This window comes from Stegodyphus dumicola, chromosome 9, assembly GCF_044657685.1.
Source record: "Stegodyphus dumicola isolate Sdum_Otavi_A_Nest chromosome 9, ASM4465768v1".
Taxonomy (NCBI): Eukaryota; Metazoa; Arthropoda; class Arachnida; order Araneae; family Eresidae; genus Stegodyphus; species Stegodyphus dumicola.
Window position 1 is genome coordinate 45,077,995 of NC_140776.1, and position 24,849 is coordinate 45,102,843.

Below are 24,849 nucleotides of genomic sequence, written 5' to 3' on the forward strand. Positions count from 1 at the left end.
CATCCACGACATTCTTCGATACAGAAAACTGTCAGCACGATGGGTGCCCCGACAACTGACCTTGACACACAAGGAACAACGCATAGGGGTCAGCCTGGAACATCTCGTGCGTTACCATGAAGATGGCAATGACTTTCTGTTTCGGATTGTGACAGGGGATATCCACCATTTCACGCCAGAATCGAAGGCCGCATCTATGGAGTGGAAACATCCATCATCACCTGACCGAAAGAAGTTCAAGACAACTCCCTATGCAGGTAAAGTGCTCCTCACAGTTTTCTGGGACGCCCAAGGAGTTTTGTTGCTGGACTTTTTGGAGGTTGGAACTATCAATGCTATGCGCTACTATGACACCCTGTCGAAATTGAAAGAGGCGATTCAGAAAAAGCGGCCTGGCCTTCTCACATCTGGCGTTCTGCTGTTGGATGACAATGCCAGACCACATTCGGCGACGGCAAAGCAAAACCATATTGCAACTCTTGGTTTGGAGCGCCTACACCATCCGCCATACAGTCCTGATCTCGCACCAAGCGACTTCCATCTGTTTCCGGCTTTGAAGAAAAATCTCGGGGGAAGGCGCTTTGGAAGCAATACTGAAGTGAAAGAAGCCGTTCAACGCTTCTTCCATATGCAAAGCCCTGATTTTTTCCTGGAGGGCTTTTTGAAGCTTATCAAGCGATATGACAAATGTCTCAATGTACTTGGTACCTATGTGGAAAAATAAAGGTATGTTATATCTTTAATGTCTCATTCTATTTTTTGACTTTCATACACAACTTTGACCACAGTCAACAGGGAAAACTTATTTTTCAACTTACCCTCAGGTTAACCCTTTAACAGGCGGTGGTAAATATCTTACCACTAAGCAATTTGTTTTCTAGCAGCATACGGGAAATTATTTACCAACGCCCGATATCAGGAATTTTCCTCTGGAACCAGAGCTTCACATTTTCTGTAATAGATGGCTGTAGAGGCCACGTAAACCGCAACATTTCTGCATTCATCCAGTTTTCAAGCAAAATGGAGAGGGTAAGCACGTACTCTTTTCTAATTTTATTGTGTAATGATATATAAAAATACGTTAAAAGCTATATATTCATACATTTTGTATCTTAAAGGTTTGATACCTAAATTGCATTAGGCGTTTAAAAAATTACAGCGAAATATTTTGTTTTATACATCTTTGAATTTGGTGGTAAATTATTTACCACGGCATACTTAGTGATTTTAGTGGTGGTAAATAATTTACCACTGTCTGATAGAAACACAGTTTTACTAATATGTTTCACTTTAGAAATAGCATTTTGTTTGGCATGGTACATGATTTCTTTGTATATCTAATACTTTTATATTAGCATTTCAATAATTAATTATTTCTAATATTAATTATTATAAATATTATGGAAAATATTTTAGCGTTTATTTACGATTACATAAATATTTATGTATTTAGAAATTAGAATTAAAATATTACTTTAGAATGCTATAAAGGTAATATTTTGATCAGTATGTTCAAGAGATTTCAAAAAATAAGTAACTAATTAAATGTAACGAATATTATTTTAGGTAAACAAATTGAAGGAAAAAAAAAAAAAATTAATCACCGAGGAAGCTGTAGAGCATTATTTTGCACTGGCTTTAGATCCTGAAGATTCCGAAAAAGGACTCCCTCACGCAAGAACTGCAGGCTTTTTGGGAAATCATAATTATGAAGGGGATGAATAAATTACCTTAGATTTGTACTGGTCTTCTGACTCTTTTTTCAATAATCAAAAAATCTCGTCAATTATGCCAGCAAAGAGATTAAAAAAATATCCTTTCAAATTTGCATATCAATGGCAAAAAGGCTGTCCCCTGAAATGAGCCAAAATTTGACAAATTACAGTAAATGCGTTTTTTGATCACCCATTTAGATAAAAATTCAAGAAAAATATTCAGACTTCAATCTATTGATGAAAAAATGGTAAAATTCAAAGGAAGGTCCACAATGAAGCAATATATGCCAGGGAAGCCTGTAAAAAGAGTTTATAAGATTTGGGCTAGATCAAACGCATCAATTGGTTACCTATATCAGTCTGAACTTTACACTAGGAAAAAGACTTGAATTTAGGTTGAGAGTAGCTCGCAGCCTAATTGGAGGCTTCTCTAGTAAAAAACGAAAACTGCAATCAAACTGGGTATCAGCAAAAAAGGAAAATGCTATTCCAAGGGTCAAGATCCGAACAACTAATGTTAGAACACACATACCAGTCAGAGGAGAAAGTCACAGAAGGTGCAAATATTGCAGCACAAATGTAAATCAGAAACATACCGAGGTGTTATGTTCAACATGTCATGTATCATTCTGTGCTGCTTCATGTTATAAATAAAAATTAAAATTAAAATCAGTAGAAGTAGTGCATTTGGTTATATTTATATCTATAATCAATTTTATATTAATCATCGATTTTATATTATATGTATATTTAAATAATCAAGAATAAATATTTTTCATCAAAAATACATGTATTTGTGATATTTTTGTAATTATGATTTTTTTTTCTTTTGCACAACTCAGTAAAATGCCATTGCTTATACCGGGCGGTGGTAAATATGTTACCACCCCTATTATAAACAACAACAACAACAGAATTCCAAAAATAGTATTTTTGGTCATAAACGAGCTACTTTTCCCTAATAGTTGCTTAGAATATGAATTTTGAAAATAAATGGCCTATGCCCGATAAAGGGTTAAACTATTACTTTCATATAGCAAAGAAATAGAATAAAAACACCACTATAAAAACATTGTGCCAACATTTAATTGGATTAAAATATTACTTAAATTGAATATCGAATTAAAAACATCATACCAACGTTTAAAAGAATTAAAATACTTTAAAATAAGTTTTATAGGATATAACTAGTTAACATTAAAACATATGTAGCAATAAAAATCTCGGCAATTTTTGAAAACAGTGTATTAATTTTTTTAAATAAAAAATTGAAGTATACAATTCTAAAGTAAAAGAAAAAGATGTGCTTACATTTTTTTGAGAATTTAACCTGTCATGTATTGATAAGCACCACACACACACACAAAAAAAAAAAAAAAAAAAAAAAAAACATTTAGATATTAAAGAAAAAAATTTGAAAAATGTAATATCAAGGACAGTAATTAAAAGTTTCCTGAAATCTAAGGAATTCGAAGAGATAAATAATAAAATTTTAAAATGATGCGGTAATGCACAAATATTCAGAAACCAATTAGGAGCTGATTAGAGCTTGTTAATGCACAAATATTCTATAACCAATCAGGGAGCTGATTACAGCACGCATAGAATTAAAATTATTTAAATAATCATACAAAATAAAATCATTTAAAAAAAATTACAAAATTAAATTGTATTTTAATATTTAATAGCCATAAATAATGTTTAAAACATTAGATTAAATTTATAGATACTAAAACCAATTTCTTTTAAAGTAAGGTGATGTCACTGATTACATCATGTAGAACATAAAATTATATAAAATATCATAAACAATAAAAGCTTTATTTCAAATAAAAATGCAAAATTAAATTGATTTTAAATATTTAGAAGCCATAAATAATATTTAAAATGTGGAATTTATGCATAATAAAACACATTTAAAAAAAAATAAAATGACAACAAAGTATTAGTTACCATAAATAACTTGTCCAGCAATGTGTTTACCATAAGTCGTATTGTTTGCCAAGGGGAAAAAAAAAAAATAAATCGCCAAAATCCGTGCAACCGTCTACCAAAGTAGCACCTTAGAATGTTTTATGCACCACCTTACTCTTGTCATCTTAGAAAGCAACTTTTTTTTAGCATATGCTACTACCAGTATACTTATAGTTTAAAATTACAATTAATTAAAAATCATTCGATTTAATACTGGTATTAAGTAATTAAGCTATCAGGAGAAAAATTATATTGATTTTAATAACTAAAGGCCTTTTAGAGTTTAGATAATTTAACTTCGTAAGGTATTTTCTCCCACCTTATTGCATACTTTTGTGGTGTAACTGGAAGTATGTCTGGGTAGCACTCAGAGGTGGCACTGGATATTTTTCATGTTTTCTGCTTTGACAAACCTAAAGACTCTATACCTTATTAACTAAAAATTAAATAAAAAATGACATAGACATTATTGAAATGGATTAGCCTGCTGATTCTTGCATAGTTGTTTCATGTTTGGATGCATATTGATAAAGATAACAGTAGTCTTAGTACTTTAAATTCCTCTTTTATTGCTAAGACAATGGTGGGAAGTCCTTAGCACGGTGAGCAATAATATGCTTCACAAAGTGTGAACCTTGAGAAAAAGAAGTGACAGACGAATGCTTTGCATAATTTTCAAAGATTTGCAACTATATTGCAATATATGCAGTTAATACAAATTTTGCTTTTTATCTTTTTTGGAAATACAGCAGGACTACAAGGAGAGGTTTTGAGGACCACTTTTGGTCAGTGGATCACGGACTGAGAAATGCTGTATCAACATATCATAGATTGTTTTCAGTTCCCTTTTATGTATGCATTATATTTTATATTCAGAATACAGTTTATTCTCATCTATATACTGTGTAATGCCTGATTAATTTTAACAAAATATCTATATTTTGTATTACTTAGTCTTTCCAACCTAATGTTAGGGGAGGATATTAGTAAATAACCAATAAACTGGTTTTAATTAATAATTTTACCAAACTATTGATAGTGAAAAAGTCAGTAAATTTACAATCCCTAGAAGAAAGCACTATGCAAGGTCCAGTAAGACTGCTTTTTATTCACAAATACACATTTATGACTAAAATCAATGTCAATTCAAATTGATGGGTGGGGGGGGGGAGAATATTTGATGAAAAACTTTTAAAAAATAAAAATCAATGATAAAGCAATTGAATATGATTTCAAGATGGGGGAAAAAAAAGATTTAGGATGATTTAATTTTTTTTACAGTTGACTGCCAAATACTACTTAAACAATTAACTCAAACAATGGGGGGAATGTATTACATTTAGGTTCTATTAGAATGAATGCTTCAGAAAACACGAAACTTAGCAAAGAAATTTCTAAAAAAAAGTCCTCTGTGAAATTATATGTATAAAGCTTGAAAACTTTTATATTCTTAAGAAAGAAGTTTCTGAAGATTATGTGTGAATCATGAAGTTATTTATATTAATTTAGGGAAAAAGATTGTTCTCAGTCATATAAAATTTACCTTTCACGCACTAAAGGTGCAGGTTGCTTCGGTCTAGAAGATGACTTTGGAACTTCTCCATTTGAGCCATCAAGAGATCCTGTCTTTTTATGGCTGACATTTTGGCTGCCCAATGCTTCACTTGGACATGAGGTTGATCTACAACCAAAAAATTCAAGAGAGTTGCCGATACATTATATTTTTTTCCAGTTTTTTTAGAAAATAATACATACTGATTTATATACACAGATGTAACCACAAATAGAAAAACACAATAGATTTGCATTTAAAATTGTAAAAGCTTTAATGAATTCCACAGTATACACTTTATTTACCTTAAAAATACTTTCAATAAAAAGCACCTCACTTCTTAACCATAAGAACCACTTTCATTAAGTGAAATCAGAAACAAATAGTAAAAGTTAATGAACTATGATATCGCATAGAAAATTTCAGATATACTTTTATTAACATTTATCCATTAACACAGTGGTTCTCTAAAAGCAAGGCTTTTTAAAAAAATCTATTAGGATATGGGAGCCAAAAAATGTTCTTTGTTGTACTATAGTAGTGTACAGTTGCTCTCTTGTGATATAGTTTTATCATGTACCTTCAAATTTCGATAAGAAACTTTTATTTTCCTTAACCCTTTGAGGGACAGTACATAAAATAATTTAAATTGTGGTAACATTTTGCATGAACAATAACTTATGGACCCTAAGGACACAAAATTCAGACTTAAAAAAATATCTAGAGTGAAATCCGAAATTTTAAGAGCCAGTATGGTCAAAAGTCGTTAATCCGGACTCGTCGTGACTTCGGCGATTCCGGATTACAGATCATCAGTTTGAATCTGGTAAGATGGCATGCAGAAATTATAAAATTAAAAATATGAAACCGTAATTCATGAAATAAAGAGCAATTATGATCTAAAGGGTATCAAAATTTACAAAAAAAAAAAAAAAAAAAAAAAAAAAAAAAAAAAAAAAAAAACTTAATATTTATTTGTTTACTTTATTAAACATTTCTTTCAATGTAAGTTGTTTAAGTTGCTTCGTTTTATGTGATAATACTTTCTTTTTAATTCTATAAACAGACATAATTTCTTGTTCAGTTACAAAGTTCCGCTGTTCAAGTGTTATAATTGCTGTGTCGAGAATACAGACTAATTTGCCAATCGAAATTTTTTCGTTTTCAATAACTTCTGTGTCACTTTCTTCACTATCGGAAGCAAATTATAATGATGAGGAATTTGATTTAAATCACATCAAAGGAGTATATCGAGATGAAATACTACATTTAATAAGGAATTATAAGCCAAATAAAATAAAAACATCTGTCCTGAAGATAAGGATAGTGCTGAGAGATCAGCTTCCAATTCATTGCACGCTTTGACGCTCCCCCCCACCACAGAGCAGCGTGAAATTGATAAACAAATTTTGGAATGGTTAGAGAAACAAAGGATATGCCTTTATCCATTTTTTGCAGCAATTCCACTTTTTGTTTGATGGACATCAAAACATACTTTCGCTTTGTAGATAGATCATTTAGCAGCTCCAGCATCGGAAATTCTATTTGACATAATCGAAAGTTCAAGCCTACTTTTATAAAATTGCTCTAACATTCTGCAAAAAATAATAAGCCGGATCCAATTCGAAGATTAAGGAACAACGCAATCTACAACATTAACTGAAATAGATAATTAGATAATTTTAGCTTATACTGTCCGTTAGACATTAAACGCCATATGCGCAGTCGTAAAGGTCTTACATGCATGCGTAAACGCCTGTGCGCATGCGTCAACGCGACGTATGCACAGAAAGTTTGTAGCTTTGAGGTCCGGATTATGGGTTTCCGAATTAACCACTTTTGACTGTATATATTTTATACTGGCGCCCCTCTAAGACATTTTTTTTCCACAGGTAGCTGCCAAATATTAATTTTTGTTTTTAAAATTAATTTTGCGCTTTTTTGATGTGCATATGTAGAGATGGGCGCTTCAATATAGTTATATAAGTCTGAAGACGAAAATTTTTTAAATTTTGGGAGAAATTTAAAATTTTAAAAATTAAATTTATGTTTTTAGGCACTTTGATGATGCAACCCGGCTGAACATATTTATGTAAAATAAGGGTAAAAAGCTTTTGAACTTGATTTAAATTCAATATTATTATTTTATAAAAAAAATTAGTAAATATGAATGCATGCATAAATCATATCATGCTGTAACTGAAATAGTATAATATTACAAGGAGATATAACAGCCAAAAAATTAACCAAAAAAAAAAAAATAAATAAATAAAAATAAATAAATAAATAAATAAAATAAAATAAAATAAAATAAAACGCTAGGACTCGGATGAGAAAGTATGTTGCATTTTTGAAGTCATATTTTATGCTTTAGATAATATGTAAAAAAACCATGGTTCATGCTATGATACCAAGAATCCCCTCCACACACACACTTTAGATTATCAAGGACCGTAAGAGCTCCTTTTTTACTTCCTTGTATGAAATAAAAAGGAATCGCGAAAAGTTTCAGGCAACATATTTCAACGAAAATATCCATTCTGACCGCTATCGAATGCAATTTAACGATGTTTTTGCATGATATCTGTACATAAGGACAGAATAAAAGACGCTTTTCCTGCAAATGACTCTCGAATGACAAATCAGTTGTCAATCACCTCCTTTCATTTCTTTGGATTTTAGGATTTTGGAAAACACTAAGCAACGGGTGTCTTTTGGGGACTAACATGCCACATTTAAAACCAGATGGCAATTTTGAAATCGATGAGTCTTTCTCTTGGGAAAGGGTGAAGTGCTGAAGTTAAAATTTTAGCTAAATAGAGATGAATGAAACTCCCGTTGAGTAAAAAAGAATAAAAAGAAACAATAATTGTATTGAGTCCTAGCGCAGGGTCAGTAAACTCCCCATCCTTTCATGAACATAATACTGAATCCTAAACAACTTGTAAATTAATCATAAACAAACTATTACATCATAAACTATTATAATGTAAAGAAATGCTGTCATCTCACACAGTAGAGAGGGAGAAGCCTGGTGCTGCCATCTATTGGCAAGGTACCCTCAGTAGGGGTGCCAGTATATATTATATACCGGTATTAAAAACTTATATGTAATCTTCTTTTAATTATCAGCTTTGATTGAAATGCAGTAAATATAAAAGGTTCAGCATGTGTATATCTTATAGTTACAGATTTTGAATTTTTTCTTTCCCTCCAATAGAATTTATCAATCTTCAAACATGAAACCTTGGAAAGAAGTATATTCATTTCATAACTGCAAAATATTGAGAATTCATAGGGTGGTGCTGCCAATCAGAATCGAAAGGAAACACTAGAAACTTGTGATTACAGCTTTTGGTGTAGAGAAATTAGAATTTTTTCCAAGGTTAAAAAATTGACAAACAACCGGTATATATTATATACCGGTGGCCGGGTTAAAAGAGGATACAAAGATGTAGAAGATTTTGCTGATGCTGATTTTTTAGTAAAATTGGCATAGTTATGGCACGTTTTTGAAAAGCTGAATTCCCTTAATCCCTCTCTGCAGGGAAAAAACATGCAACTTTTGAAATCAAAAGAAAAAAATTCATTCCAGCTTTTATTAAAAAAAAATAAATAAATAAAACTGTGGAGAAGAAAAATGAATGAAGATGCAAGCAAAGATTGCTTTTTAATATCGCAACAATTTTTGACATCAAATGAACTTACCTTTCTCAAGATGTAAAAACCATGTTTATGCATTTATCACAGCTAATTAATTATCTGGTTTCAGAAATACTTTCAAAACGAAAACTTTGTTGGTTTACATGGATTCAAGATTCATTTAACACTAGTGTAGGGCATCATGGAAAAATTTTAATTGAAAAGAGGTGCTGCGAATCAGAAAAGTTTGGAAGCCACTTTATTAACAGACAATGCAAAAAACTCCATTACATGGGAATAAATAGAGAAATGAGAGGGGTTCTTGTTTCGCACTGGCAAATAAAAATAAAATTTTTGTTTTTTCTACTTCGAATGGATGATTTCTTATATATATGTGGCTTAAATGTTTGTTGCCGATAGTTTATTGGTTGCTCGCATAGCTATAAATTGTTTTATTCCCCGTGCAGTGCAGCGCATAACGAATATTATGAGAAAGCTAAGTCCGAAAAATTAAAAATACAAGAGCATGTGCATTTAACATTTAATAAATAAATTTAACATCTATATATAATAGAATTCAGAAATATGCAACAGGCAAAAACCGGCAACGATGAAAAAACAAAATGAAATAAATAAATGTCTTTATTATATGCGGCTTAAGTGTCTGTCACTGATAGTTTATTGATTGCTTGCCTAACTGTACTAGCCAATGAGTGAAGTTGCCACGGCACAGGGTTGCTGTTTCAATTGAGATGTAAACAATTTCCTGTAAAACTTGCCTTTGCTATGACCATCAATAAGTCTCAGGGCCAAATGCTTAAGCGTATTGGCATTTTTTTACTTGAGCTTGCATTTGGACACAGTCAACTTTACGTCACATGTTCAAGAGTTCGTGAAAGAACAAACGTAAAATAAAAAATAATTGATGATCATTTTTAAGCTCACCTCTGCAAGGTGAGCTTAAAAATGATGGAAAGATCTACACAAGAAATGTTGTGTACAAAGAGATCTTTGACATGTGAATTAACATTTTATTATTTAAATCACCTTTATTTATTGAGCTAGTGATGACTCTTAAGAAATGTACTGCCAGTGGTTTCCTTCATTGCGTTCTACTTTAAGCAATTAAGCAAGTAGAACCTCGTGGGGCAGAGGCGTCTTCGCCGCCTGCCCTGGGTAATTCGGTTTAAATTAGCAGACACCTTTGCACAAATCATTTTAATTACAATTTGTAATATCTAAAACAGTGGTCATTTCGTATGACTGCCGGGCTTTCTAGTAGGATAATATTTATATTGGATTTATATTGCATTAGCACACATTTTTCTATTTAAAAAATTGGTTATTTTCAGAAACAATGTGCCAATTCTTTTCCCAGATTAATTCTACACCTCAAGTTATGTTTAAATACAAAATTTTGTCAAAATCATATTGCAGTTATTCTGCTTTAATGACTGACAAATAAATTTCAGTTCCATTGTAAAAGTATCATTTGGTGGATTCTGACCATGGTCTATTTTTAACAATTCTTTACTGAACAAGGACTTACTAACCTGTTTCTGAACTCTGTTCATTAATTCTACATTTTAATAGATGTACTTTTGTTGTTTTGATAAAAACAATAACCTTCATATATTAAAAACAATTGACATACCAGAGAAATAAGCAGAATATTATTTCTGAAGAGAAATTCCATTCATTTATAAACAAAATTTGATGCTTAGGATTGTATAAATAAAACAGAACAGGACACATAAAAGTGAAGAATTTGAACTTAATGGCTGATAAAAGTATGCAGACAGAAGATAACCATGTACAAAATATCTTTTAAGTAAGAACCATGTACAAAATATCTTTTAAGTAAGGTAGAGAATATCTGTAACAGCTCACTGAATATTTCCTCTCTGAAATTTGGCTAATTTGATATCAACAGAATCTTTAAAATAATACAAGCTAATATAATAATAAAAGTCAATTTGGAATACATATTTCATAGTGACAACTATCCCTACAAACAACTAGTATTTCTGAGAATAAAATTAAATAATGGAATTAAACATCATTGATAGTCATGTTTTCTAACCATCTCCAATCATAATTTACCAATAAGTTTTCACAATATCGGGCATATCAAGACTTTCATTGCTTATAAAAGTTTTGCTTTTTGAAGCACAAAAAAATTGTTTTATTTTAACAAATATGAAAAAGAACATTATGTTCTACTGTTAAAATGCAATAAACAGATTATCTAGATTACTTGTATGCAACTGTTTCTTACTCCTGGATTGATCAAAGTACACAAGTTGATGAATTTATATCTTGAACCCTTTTATTACCAATCCTGAGCCATTCAGATATTTTTGTCTTCAAAATCACTAAAGAAAAAACTTTGCACATATAATTGTCATCACATTAACAGAACTCTGAAAAGAGTTGTTGCAGCAGAGCATTCTCATTAGCTGAGTAGCACTTGAGATACAAAAATTGACATTGCTTAAATTTATGTCAATTTACAGAAATTACATGCATAGAATATACAGCAAACTTTTATCTTTTCCATATCAGGTGATGCATGATACAGCAATTCCAAGCAAACATGACATAAGCAGCTGCCTAAGGTTCCAATTTTCACAAATGACTGTGTAAGGTAGGTTCTGCTTTGAACTAATAACATGTAATATGTTTCACTGTGAATTAAGTATATGGATCATTTAGGGTGGCGAAAATGCTGGAGATGGGCAAGGTATTTTATAAAAAATAATTCTGCAAGCAAATGAAATCTGCTCCTTTTTGAAGTACCTAATATGTATGTTACCTGGATGTCCTATTACATGTATTTTAGTTTCATCAGTGTCTCAGATAATCCACCAGGTCTTGTAATTAATTGCCCTCAGATATGAGACACTACTATATGTAGTACTAATAAATTTATAAGACTTACCTAACGTGAACAGCTGACAGAGACTGCTGAGATGATGATGTCCCATCCACAAATGATGGATTATCGCAAGAGTAATCTGAAGGTGGGGGAGATTTTGATTTCCGTTTCGTCAGCCGTTTCATCAAACTCACAATTTCTTTTTCTTTCTTTTCTTTGTGCTTTGAGAGAAAAAATATTAGCAAAAATTTTAAAAGCTTTAAAAATTAATTATATATTTAAAAATTTTTGTATTACATAGTATACGAAATATATCACAAACATGACACAAGAGCAGACAACACACAAGTAAATGATAAATATTCGAATTAATTCTACAAAAGAGTTTTTTTCATTATATTAAATATTCATTTCATACATTTCTTTAGATCTTTGCTATATCTGCAATATTTTCCAAATTTTTTCTTGAAAACACTGTAGTAATAATTGAATTTGGGAATACTAAATAATATATATATATAAAGTATAAAATAAGAAAATAAATCTCTAATAAATTACTAATTTAATAAGCAATAGCTCTTTTAATTTTCACATGTCCCCTCCTAGCATCTGCAATGCATCAAAATTTCTCCCGAATATGTCATTTCTAGACCAAGCCTTACATGTGACTTAACACAACCCTGATGATGTAACTAATTCGGAACTTGAATTCAAAATTTCGAGTACCGAAATCTTTTTCTTAATAGGCTGCCATATTGGATAAATGTGCACTTTTGCTTCTAGTTCTCTTATTGTTTAGAAACTGGCATGCTGCTTTTCTTCCTATTGCAACAATATCAAAAATGTAAATGTTCTTAAATAGGCACAGTTAGAATGTCAAGTGAATTTGTGACCACAGATGTCAATTGAAATAAAGATGAATATTTAATCTTCCAAGTTTACTCTTTATTGTGGATCTACGTTCTGTGCCATAATACAGCTATGCCTATTTCATTATAATAATGAAATGCCATGTTTCTTCACCTACGTCATCAACTGTCTCTATAAAATTCATTACTTCTAAGACTGTTCTCATTACACAAACATATGCAATTCCTCTTCTCTATTCTAAAAATCATAACATTTCTGGACTGCATAATTTCTAGATCAATCCATCTTGCATCGCTTGCAGATCGCTGATAATATAACTAATTCAGAACCTAAACTCACAATTTTGAGAATTGAAACCTTTCTAACCTAAACCAAAATCTCCTCTTTGTGAGCCTCTTTATTGGATAATTGTGCACCTTTAGCTTCAGCTCTGTTGCAGTCAAGTTGCTACTTCCCTCCGTTTGCTTTCTTGTGCTACTAACTATACCATTATCTAAAATGCGATACTTTACATAAAATTGTGAGGTGCGTATTGTGCCCGTGATCATGTGTAATGAAGAATATATTTTCAATAATTAGTTCATATCCAGCAAACAAAAGTATATTCAATTCGGCCATGCCTGTCTACAAGTCTCTCCTTCGAGTTCATCTTTGCATCTACAAGTCTTTAACTGCGCAGTGGGGTTTCCAACTCTTTTACTAAATTAATTGTTGCATCCTGGACCAAACTTAAATCCAGACCTCTTAAAACTTATGCTTAAATTTCGAATTAACTGAATTCCATTTATTGCTGACATGCATTTCTTCAAATTAGCCTAGTATAGACTAATCATGGCATTGTAAGTTTTGTGTGGTTAGATGATTTTCCAGATAATATATCTCATATTCAACCAAAAACTCTATGAATAAATAGAGTCCTATTTAGTATTATTTCCAGTCCATTTCTTTTAGTTGCTGGAATAAAATTCCACTCTAAACAACATGCGGCTATGTATACAGATGCTTGTTTGATGTTAAACGAATAGACGTATGTTAACAATTTGTCAATCAGGAAATTGAGAGCTCCTGATTGTTAAATCAAGAGCACTGAATAAGAAGCTTAGACTTTGAAAATCCAGAAGTAATTCTGCATGGCTTGAAAACTTGTGGGCTAATTCTGACTTCTAAACAAATACACTGCGCTCCCTTCCCCCCAAAAAAAGGAAGAAGAAAAGGGGACAGTTCTATATCTTCCGTTCTACAGTGCCAATCGACAAAATTCAAATTGCATTTTTCATATCTCGAAAGCACAACTTAGGATATGCATTAGATTTATGCATAGCATGGCTCTATAGTTCGACCGTCTCAATCGCAACCCTGGTTGGCATTCTGCCAAAACACTTAGATTCATCAAAAAGGGGCAGTATTACTTGCTGTGATGTGAAAGGTCTTTTCTTCTCCAGAAAGAGCTATGCTGGAAGGAAAGAAAGTCCCCACCCTTCCATCCTATTTCAGAATAATTTGGTCCGAATGGTGCATGCGTGTTTGCGCTCATGGTCGCGGATGAGGCGGTTGAACTATAATATAGGTATTTTGACACAAAATCGGACTTTTTCTGAAATAACATACCAATTTTTTTCTGTATTTCAATTCTACGACTCAAACTTCACCAAACTACCATGTTTTGTAAAAATTGCACGAATAGTTTTTAAAAAATTAGCTCTCAAAATTTTAGCTCCTCAATGTTAATTGAATTTGATATGTATTTATTAACATAATTTTTTTTATTTAACTTATTTGATTTTTCCTTTCACATATTGAAATTCAGATTCATTCCAAATAAAATGCACCCATGTTTTATGAATTATTCTTAAAATTTGTATTTTAAAATAATTTTTGTAAATTTAAAAAAAAATTTTAATTATAATCTACAAAGCTTTTAGTCAAATTGTCCGAAGATATACGTGAATCTATATATTGGCACGTTTTGAAATTTGGCATATTTGTTGAAAGCAAAAAAACATCAAATGTGGTTTAGAAACTTTGCCAAAATTATCTGAAAGTAAGAATGATGCGACTTCTTTTTTGTTCTTGAACAATGTAAAAAGGTAAGAACGAGAAGCCTTTTTTCCCGCTCCGGCATAATGGAAGGGAAAGGAAAATTGGTGGCCCTATATTAAGAAATTCACCAAGTAAATTATTATTGGCATAATCTGAAAAAATTGCGACAAGATAAGTTTTTGAATTTCTCCATAAATTTCACACCAAATTTGACAAAATTTAATACCTAGGCATAGTTTTGGCCCCATTGCAGAATGAATTTTGGAGATGAAACCTCATTTTTGGTCACCATGATAGCTTTAACTTTGTTTTAGCTTCCTGATTTTTTTAAAAATGAAAATAGATTGATGTGTACATGGACAATTTTAAGGCAGTGCACTATGCTTAGTTTGTGCAATTCTGGGATTTCTTTTAAGTGAAAACAGATCGATGTGTACATGGACACAGAGTTTGTGCAATTCTTTGACTTCTTTTTTGGTTTTATGTAGCGACCATCTTGAAATTGTGCCTTCCTGGTGTCAAACAAGAATCGCCAAAAAACAAAAGGCATCCAATCGTAAACTTTTACCATAATTTGAGTTGTAGATTCGAAATATGGAAAATAAATGGTATGTTATTTAAAAAAATAAAAAATAAAAAAAAAACCCACAAAATACCTATGTTAGAACAATGGTATATATAAATCTAATATATCCTAAGTGGCACTTTCGAGACATGAAAAATGCAACTTGAATTTTGTCGATCAGCACTGTAGAACGGGAGATACAGAACTGTCCCCCCTTCTTCTTCTTCTTTTTTTTGGGGGAGAGGGGCGCAGTGTATTTGTTTAGAAGTCAGAATTAGCCCACAAGTTTTCAAGCCATGCAGAATTACTTCTGCATTTTCAAAGTCTAAGCTTCTTATTCAGTGCTCTTGATTTAATAATCAGGAGCTCTCAATTTCCTGATTGACAAATTGTTAACATACGTCTATTCGTTTAACATCAAACAAGCATCTGTATACATAGCCGCATGTTGTTTAGAGTGGAATTTTATTCCAGCAACTAAAAGAAATGGACTGGAAATAATACTAAATAGGACTCTATTTATTCATAGAGTTTTTGGTTGAATATGAGATATATTATCTGGAAAATCATCTAACCACACAAAACTTACAATGCCATGATTAGTCTATACTAGGCTAATTTGAAGAAATGCATGTCAGCAATAAATGGAATTCAGTTAATTCGAAATTTAAGCATAAGTTTTAAGAGGTCTGGATTTAAGTTTGGTCCAGGATGCAACAATTAATTTAGTAAAAGAGTTGGAAACCCCACTGCGCAGTTAAAGACTTGTAGATGCAAAGATGAACTCGAAGGAGAGACTTGTAGACAGGCATGGCCGAATTGAATATACTTTTGTTTGCTGGATATGAACTAATTATTGAAAATATATTCTTCATTACACATGATCACGGGCACAATACGCACCTCACAATTTTATGTAAAGTATCGCATTTTAGATAATGATATAGTTAGTAGTGCAGCAAAGCAAAGGGAGCGAAGTAGCAACTTGACTGCAGCAGAGCTGAAGCTATCCAATAAAGAGGCTCACAAAGAGGAGATTTTGGAGGAGATTCCTCCATGGCCTAATGTTATCAGATTGCATATAACTTCATGGAAATTTGAGTTAATTCAGAAGACTTGAAAATTCAGAAGAAAACTACAGGATAATTTACATGAATTGTCACATTAATACCAAAACTAGTTCTCAGTATAGAAAAATGCAGTAAACTTTTGAGGTTGTATCGAGTTACAGGCTGGCTAAAACATTTATATATAATGCAAGAAGAATCAGTGAGAAGAAAGAGAGGTCCCCTAACCTTGGAACTGTCATAAGCAGAAATTTATAGGGTGAAAACCATGCAGTCAAAGAATAAAGAATTGTAAAGAAGAAAGAATTCAACCGCTTAATGACGAGTTTAACTGTGATAACAACAAAGGTATGTCAGCTTTTAGAGTTTGTTTCAGAACTAAATGAAAAGAACTGATATGAATAAAGGGAAGACAACAATTTTCAATGAAAGAAAAACACACATGGTTAATACCTGGAGGAATCAAGTATGCAGAAACTCTTAATTATGGATGCGCACAATAAGCTTCTACATTCAGGAATAGCTGAAACACTGGCTGAACTACAAAGCACATTTTGGATTCTCAGAGGAAGGCAGAATGTTACATCTGTTTGAACAAATTCTTAATATGCATAAGGTACAAAATTTGTCCTGTAGTGAAAGTTACAGTTTCATTTCCAACAGATCGCATACAAGAATCTCCTCCATTTCACGCCATTAACATCAATTTCACTGGAACCTTGTTTACAAGAAAGAATAAGGAAAAGGACTATATTTTATTATGTACCTGTGAAGTAACACAAGCTATTCATTTAGAATTAGTTTTTAATCTAAACACATAAATATTTTTACTTACACTTTAAAGAGGTGGACTATGTTATACAGCCTACTGAAACACAAAAACTTTCAAGAGGATTGAAGGAAGGTCCAGGATTGAAGGAAATATGAAAGAAAATTAACCATCATGAAGTCGCTGAATGTTTCAGGAAAGCTGGAATTAATCGAAAATTCAACGTTGAAAGGGAGTCCAACTGGGAAGTCTATGAATGTATAGTGAGGGTGATGAAAACAAGCCCCAAGAAAATAACTGAGAAGTCATCTCTCTCAGAAAAAGAACTCTGATCACCTATGTATACAGTAATCCACAAGAATTAGCTCTGCTAACTGCTCCGTATCTCCTTGCAAGAAAATGGCTTACCAGCAGCTGAGTGGCAAAGTTGCTAAACGTTCGTCATTTTGTCAGGGGGTTCAAATCCTGGAGAATGGGCTGGCTGCATGCCCATTTTTGTGGTTTTCCCCATGTGTTACGTGTATACGAGCCAGTTTTCCTTAGAAAGTCCTCCACAAAGGCATCCTTCATCTTAGGCAGATAGCCCTCTTGTGCTTCACGGTAATCAAATAAACCAAAACAAACCAAACTAAAGCTTGCAGAACATTTGATTTCTTTACCACTAATAATATATGATGAAAACATAAATGCAAATAGAAATAATGTGATAAAATAATATGATTTAAAGAAAAGGGAATATTTATTAAACTTAAAATTTGCAAACTAACACCAAAAGTCAAAACACTTAAGGTGAATGTTGTGGTCTTGACCGAAGATAACAAGTTGCCTAAAAGTACATGGAACTTAGGCAGAACTGTAGAAATGTATACTAAGCATGACAGTAAGATATGATTGTGCAGAGTAAAACTTAAAACTGGTATCGTGAAAAAAACCCACATGACTTTTGTATCTAATGAAACTTTCAGAGTAGAAGATATGCAAATATAACAGAACAATCTGAAAATTAAACTTTTAAATTTTCATTTAGAACTCCATATATTATTCCTGCTATTATTAGTTATAACTTTTTAATTATTACTGTGATATTAATGTAGTATTTTCATTAATTGCAGTACTGATTATTAACTATTATTGTTATTGATTACATAATTTTTATGATATTGATTAATTAGGTTTAACTGAACTTAACCTGAAGTTCATTGGGATGTTACGAAATGATAACACTAGCAGTTAGGTAGCGGTTCAGGCATTCTATCTCTGGAATACTTTGAACACTTGCATTTAAGCATGAAATAACAAAGGTACTAGCCTAACTCTTCATGTCAAGTATTGTTATTCAAATAAATTATGTGCATGTGTTAGATTCCTCATTTGTGCGACAATCACAACTCATTTAATACTTTGTATCAAAGCAAGTACCATAGTTACAGCAGCACCATAGTGTAGGCAGCTAAAACATTAAACATGTTTATCTAAAAAAACTTGATGGTTAAACTGTCTTCTTCATACATAAATCTCAATTTGACAAACAGCTTGCTAAAGCTTTCAGTAAGAATGGCCAGTGTTCGCAACATCCCCTCAAACAATTTTCAATTTTATTTCAAGATTTAAAAAACATATACGTTTTGTGATCCATTCACATATCTATAAGAAAAAAATAGTTGCCATGACTTTTGCCCCAACCCTCGTATACATAAAATATTAAAAAAAAAAAACTTTATAACTAATAAAAGTGTTTAATGTAACTATATGGATAGATGCCACACATCCACGACTGGTTAAATAAAATCAGAAAGAAAGCTACTTTAAATGAAATGTAAATAAAATACAACCAAATCTTTTGAACATACATATACAAGACTTAGAAAGGTAAATAAGTCAATTACCTCACAATAAGTCTCTATTTCTGCTGTTGGAGATATTGGTCTAAAAGAAATTAAATGTTGCTTGATTTAAATGCACCTTTCAATAAATGAATGAAGCTTACTTGCACCCTCCTTTGAGGAGCCAAGAGATTTTTCAGACTGACTACAAAAAGCAAAACATTTTCGAAGTTATGTCTGAGTCACAGAAAAATCTTCTCATAACTTATTGGTGATGTCTTTGCTTCTGTAACTGATGTTGTATTTTAACTGTTGCTAGCTCATCTGCAATGCTTTTAACCGTCTCGCTGTGTAATTTTTTTATCAAAATAGGTTCAAAATTGTGTATTTTTTAATTATATATTTCAAATCTATATACAGTATACAATAATTTTTTTCTAAAAGTTTTTTCAAAATAAAAATAGATCATACAAAAAGGCTGTCAGAAAATTGGAATTGAAAAATAATCATATAAAAGCAAAATTTTGAAAATTAATCTTGGTTCAATTATGATTTATTTTATGAAATACAAAGGTAAAACATATATAATGGAAATATGCAAAATACTTACAAAACATTTACCATATTTGACGGCATATAAGACTCACCCTTATTATAGAGAGCCACACAATGGAAAAAAGTTTAAATAGTCCGTGTGACAGCGCAGTACCACAATAACTTAAAATGTCGTTTCTTTTAGTTTTCCCATTTCGTAAAAGCCAAATAAACGATCATTGAATGCAATTACCAAACATATTTTTATTAAGGAAAATTAACAAATGGCAAGCTATTTTGAACCTGATATGTAAATTTCAATAATGAATAAATGAATGAACGGCAAACAATCAACCATAATACAAAATAAAGCAGAAACAACAAAAAACACAGATTCAAGAAAGAAAAACGTTGCCTATCATGAAATTAAGACTTTAATCACTTTCAAAACCATAAAAATCCTTTTCACTATCGTCATCATCGAAAACGAGAATATCGTCATCACTAACTGTTTCCGTCATCGCTAGTATCACCTTCTTCGAATAATGCATCGTCTTCTGTTCAGTCAAGAGCATTACTGATTCCGCACTTCTTAAAGGACTTAACAATTACTTCAGCCTTTACATCCTCCCAAGATCTTTTTACTCACTCGCACACTTGTGAAATAGAGGGCCGCTTCATTCTAGGCTTCATGAGGGTGTAAGGGCATGATGTGGCTCTCCTATCCACTTGTTCCATCGTTCTTGCACTTTTTCCTTAAATGGCTTATTCACCGATACATCTAAAGGGCTGCAATTGGCTAGTCACCAGGAATGACAGCTATCTGGGTGTTTAATTCTCTCGCTTTATTCTTTATTAAGACTTCACTTCTATGGGCGCTAAACTGATCCCAAACCAAAAGAGAGGGTTTTCTTAACAGTCCACCAGGTCGCCTCACCCCATACATTCTGTAATGACAGTTTCATTCCAGCTTCGTCCATCCAGCCTTTTGGATGAATATGAACAATTACACCCATTGGAAGTTTTTCTTTTGAATATGAAAAACGGCGGTAGTTTTGTGCCATCAGCACAACATGTTAGAACCGCGTGCATTCCGGGTTTTTTCATGACCTGTGGTTTTTATGGTTATTGATTTAGACCTTTAATACTCACAGTCTTGTTGGATGGTACATCAAATGTGAGTGGAATTTCATCCATATTTCCTATTTCGGCGAGCTCAAAAGAAGTTTTCATGCGTGCATTTATAACAAACCTATGAAATGCTAGTATTTTTTCTTCATAATCTGCTGGTATTTTCTGTGCAATAGTTGTTTTTGTACGTATTGATAAGCCTTGCCTTTTCATGAACCTGTAGCACCAGCCCTCAGACCCTGAAAAGTTCTGATTCCCATGTTTTTCTGCAAATCCTTTGGCCTCATTGGTTATCATTTTGTTTGAAACACTTATCCCAGATTTCCTCTTATCTATCACCCACATTTTTACGGCATTTTCAAGTTCAGGCAAAGATAGAGCTGGGCATCGAAGGTTATGTTTTTGTTTTTTAGCAGTCTTCAGTTGATCTTCCTGCAGTCACCAAGTACGTATCATTTTTTCAGTAGGTGGTGGACCAAAATGCCTTGCTGCTGCTCTGTTTCCATGCACTTTGGCGTAGTTTAACACTCCTAGTTTATACTGAATTGTATAGCTTAATCTCTTGTTTCCTGTAGTCATATTTTACAGTGTATTCTTTTTAAACAAATAATTTTAAGCACCGATACCGGCATGTTTATACAGAGTAACACCAATACCGACACATGTGTCGGCTGAGTCAAAGAAAGTCTACGTACAGAAGGAAAGGCTCCACAGACGTAATGTGACCGTTGAAACTGTTCGAACTTCGACATCAGCTTTCAGCTTTGGCGCTTTTTGGCGACAGATATTTTACGCATGCGCAAAATAATTATGACAGATGTAGAAAAAGTTATGTGTGTCTAGACCTTTACAGCATTCAGTATTGAAAGTTAACCTGTGTCCTTCACGTATAAGACGCAGGTAACTTTTTTGAGACCAAATTTAGGAAAAAAAAGTGCGTCTTATATGCTGTCAAATACAGTATTAGAAATGAAGTTTAGTATGATAAACTTCGAAACAAGGCTCAAGGCAAAATCCTACCTTGCAATCTTTGCACCAAATTCATGTTTGTTTGAAAATTTTTTTTTTTTTTTTTTTTTTTTTTTTTTGCCAGTTTCAGTTTTTTTTTTTTTTTTTTTTTCCTCCTCCTCCCCTTTCTTTAGCTACAAACAGCACACTGTCTATGAGGCTCTTTCTTGGTGGGATTGGGTGGGGTATATACATATATGGATAGCAAAATGTCAAGCATTTAGTCCCATGGTATTGAGAGTTTAACTACAGACATCTTTGAGCTTTTGAAAAGAGATGCAAAATGGTGCAAAGCATGCTTGTATATTTCAGAGAAATATGGAAAACTAATGCCATCTGTTAAACCAGATCTGAATAAATAATTAAACATCACCGAAAAGTCGAAGTGAAAGCATGAATGGGAAAAGAGCAGGTTGTACAGTTAAAATAGACGGAAAGAAATAGATCCCCTAGGAAATAGCGGGTTGTGCAAATTTGTCTAGTTCTATGTTGCCCATGGAAATTGCAGGACATGCAGCAAGAGGGTTAATGTCCTTGGAGTGTCACCTATTACGATGTCCGAATTTAAATGTCTTTTCATACTGTCTCCTACCTATGTTTTTAGTGCAGAATACTGTTAAATATTAAAAGCAGAAATACTGTTTGCAGTCACCATAGCTCCAATATGTGACAGTGAATTCCTGAGTTTGAAGGCTCCTGTGTTTGTTTAATTGCCATGCCCCTCAAAAAAACTTATGGCAGAAAAAACACAAGAGGCTGTCATAAATATATTGGAAATGGGGGAAAAAGTGTGAAAGAAAACTTCATTGATGTGTTGAAATATACTCCTAATCAAGTCAAACTATTTCTCTCTTGAAACTGATGTCTATACTCCCCCCCCCCAAAAAAAATCTCCCAGTTGTTACAAGGTAATTTGGCCTATTTATATTTAGCACTCCATATGGCATATGAAGCATTCATGAGATTAAATATGAAGTAAATCAGCTTTATGTACATTCAGAGCTAAAAACTTCAATTATGGATATCTTTCTCTCATTTACTTAAATAAACACACAAACATTTACATTATTTTTACCACTGGTGTTTTTACATTATTCTTATGCTTTCTGCTTTTCTTATTGCCCATCATGAAAATAAATGACAAAGGCAAATATATAACCAGAAACAGTAATCAAAGCCAACTATTACTTACTAAACATAAATATTTTATTAGTAAATATTAATCATTCTATATTACTGATTTTGTATATATTAAAGTTTTAATACCAGAGTCAGTTGACATCAAAATGTATTTTAATAAGAATAATTACTTTAGATATTGGCTTTGAACTCTGAGGAATTACAAAGAAGAGAAGGAGGGGGTGCGCTAAAAGGTCAAATGTAAGAGTTTTTGAGATATGAGGGAGAGCTATAAAAAGGTACATATTAATTATCAATAGTTCTAGCATTCATGACATTAGTCAGCAAGAATCAATTCTTTCGGTTTATTTGAATATGAAGCATTCATGAGATTAAATATGAAGTAAATCAGCTTTATGTACATTCAGAGCTAAAACCTTCAATTATGGATATCTTTCTCTCATTTACTTAAATAAACATAGAAACATTTACATTATTTTTACCACTGGTGTTTTTACATTATTCTTATGCCCTATACTTGAGTAGCAAAAGTTTGAAGGCTGTCTTGCTTCTAACTCCCACTTAACATATTTAGCAATCAACTATTACCCTATCTAACTCGCTAATGAATAACCTACCTCCAGCATATTTTTCTATCTTAACATTATTATTAATAAAACTGAAACAGATCCAACAAATTTGAAAAATATCTGGATGTAATTAAAATTTTCTGCCAAAAAACTTTTTTGATAAATTTAGGGGGTAACATGAAAGCAGTATCTTTGGTGCGGGTAGTAAGCACAACGCAATTCTATAATTTTCTGCCGACGTTTTGGTAGATTTCAAAGCCTTCGGCCCAGAAACTTGGTGGTCACGAGTTCAAAAGCAGATCAACTTCATTTCGAATGTCTTGTGCAAAATGGAAGATAGCACAAGCAAGATGTAACTGCAAGTGAGAAAAAAGGTAAAAGTCAGAAGAAACGATGTCGGGGCTATATGGTAGTTATGGCAAAAGATCCCATTCGAGTCTGTACAATTTCCAGCTGGTGAATGTAGACATATGTGTTCTTGCATTATTTTGATCGAACATTACCCTTTTGCAGTTTGATGTTTTTCCTCGATAGCAGTATCAACACGGACTAGCATGATCTTTTGGCTAGTCAAATTGCGATTTGCGATACTGCCGACGGGCTCACCGGGTGCAGACCAAGACCCTTTTCAGCCTGTATCGTTGAAGTAAATCAGCTTTTCATCACGAATGATGATCCAGTTCAGAATTTTGTCCTTATGTTGATATTCGAGCAGATTAGTGTAGGCCCGAACATGTCTATCCTTATATGCTTCAGTCAGCTCATGCGGCACCAGCGACTGAAGTTGTATGCAATGCATAGTCCAACTAATGGACATGGCACTAACATCTAACTCCTTAGCAAGCTCCTGAGTGGTTGCATACAGATCTTATTCCACAAATTCTTGCAAGTGGGCCTTATCAACATCAGTAAGCGGGCCAGAGTGCTTTGCTACTTTAATGTCAAGTTCCTTGTTTTTGAACTTTCGGTACCAAACCTTCACAGTCTCATATGATACTAGATTAGTACCTAAAGTTATACACGATTTGGTGACAGTCTGTAGCTGACTTTTTGCAATAGCACTGAAAGTAAATGATCGTTCTAATCTGGTGTGATAATTCTATTTCAGACACCTTGTACTTAATATTTTCTTACATATTTCACAACAGTCTTCTAAAGCAAGTCTTTTTTTTTTTTTTTTTTTTTTTCCTTAATGCCAAAAATTGTTTGACAAAATTTGATTAAACAAATTTAAAAAATAATAAACAAAATAACAACACAAACTGTTTGCGCAGACAATATTTGTGGTGGAGGGGAAACTTTCGTTAAAACCCGATATTTTGATTTTTCCCTTCCACAGAGGGGGGGGGGGGATTCTACACCAAGGAAAATAAATTTTGCAGTATTTTCTTTTCTTCCATATTATTTTATGGTTCAGAAACACTTCAAAGATACATTTAATAAGTCTGCAGCATATTTTGTGTTTCTATTGTTTAGCTTTCCCTATTATTCCATTATCCAAATTAAGCAGTTATTTTTCTTAAAAATGACTATAACTAGAAGAAAATATACTTAAGCATCAGGTAGAGCAGA

At 32.4% G+C, this 24,849-nt stretch overlaps 1 protein-coding gene across 3 annotated transcripts in view; it reads right to left on the minus strand.

Moving 5' to 3' along the window:
- POSH (SH3 domain containing ring finger posh) overlaps positions 1-24,849 on the minus strand; it is a 134,785-nt gene that overhangs the window by 33,748 nt on the left and 76,188 nt on the right. For all 3 annotated transcript variants that reach the window (XM_085823402.1, XM_085823401.1, XM_085823404.1), the window contains exons 13-14: positions 11,825-11,982; positions 5,233-5,370 (exon numbers count right to left, since the gene is read on the minus strand). In XM_085823402.1, the coding sequence (XP_085679528.1) occupies positions 5,233-5,370; positions 11,825-11,982 (296 nt within the window). The remainder of the gene's footprint in view (positions 1-5,232; positions 5,371-11,824; positions 11,983-24,849) is intronic.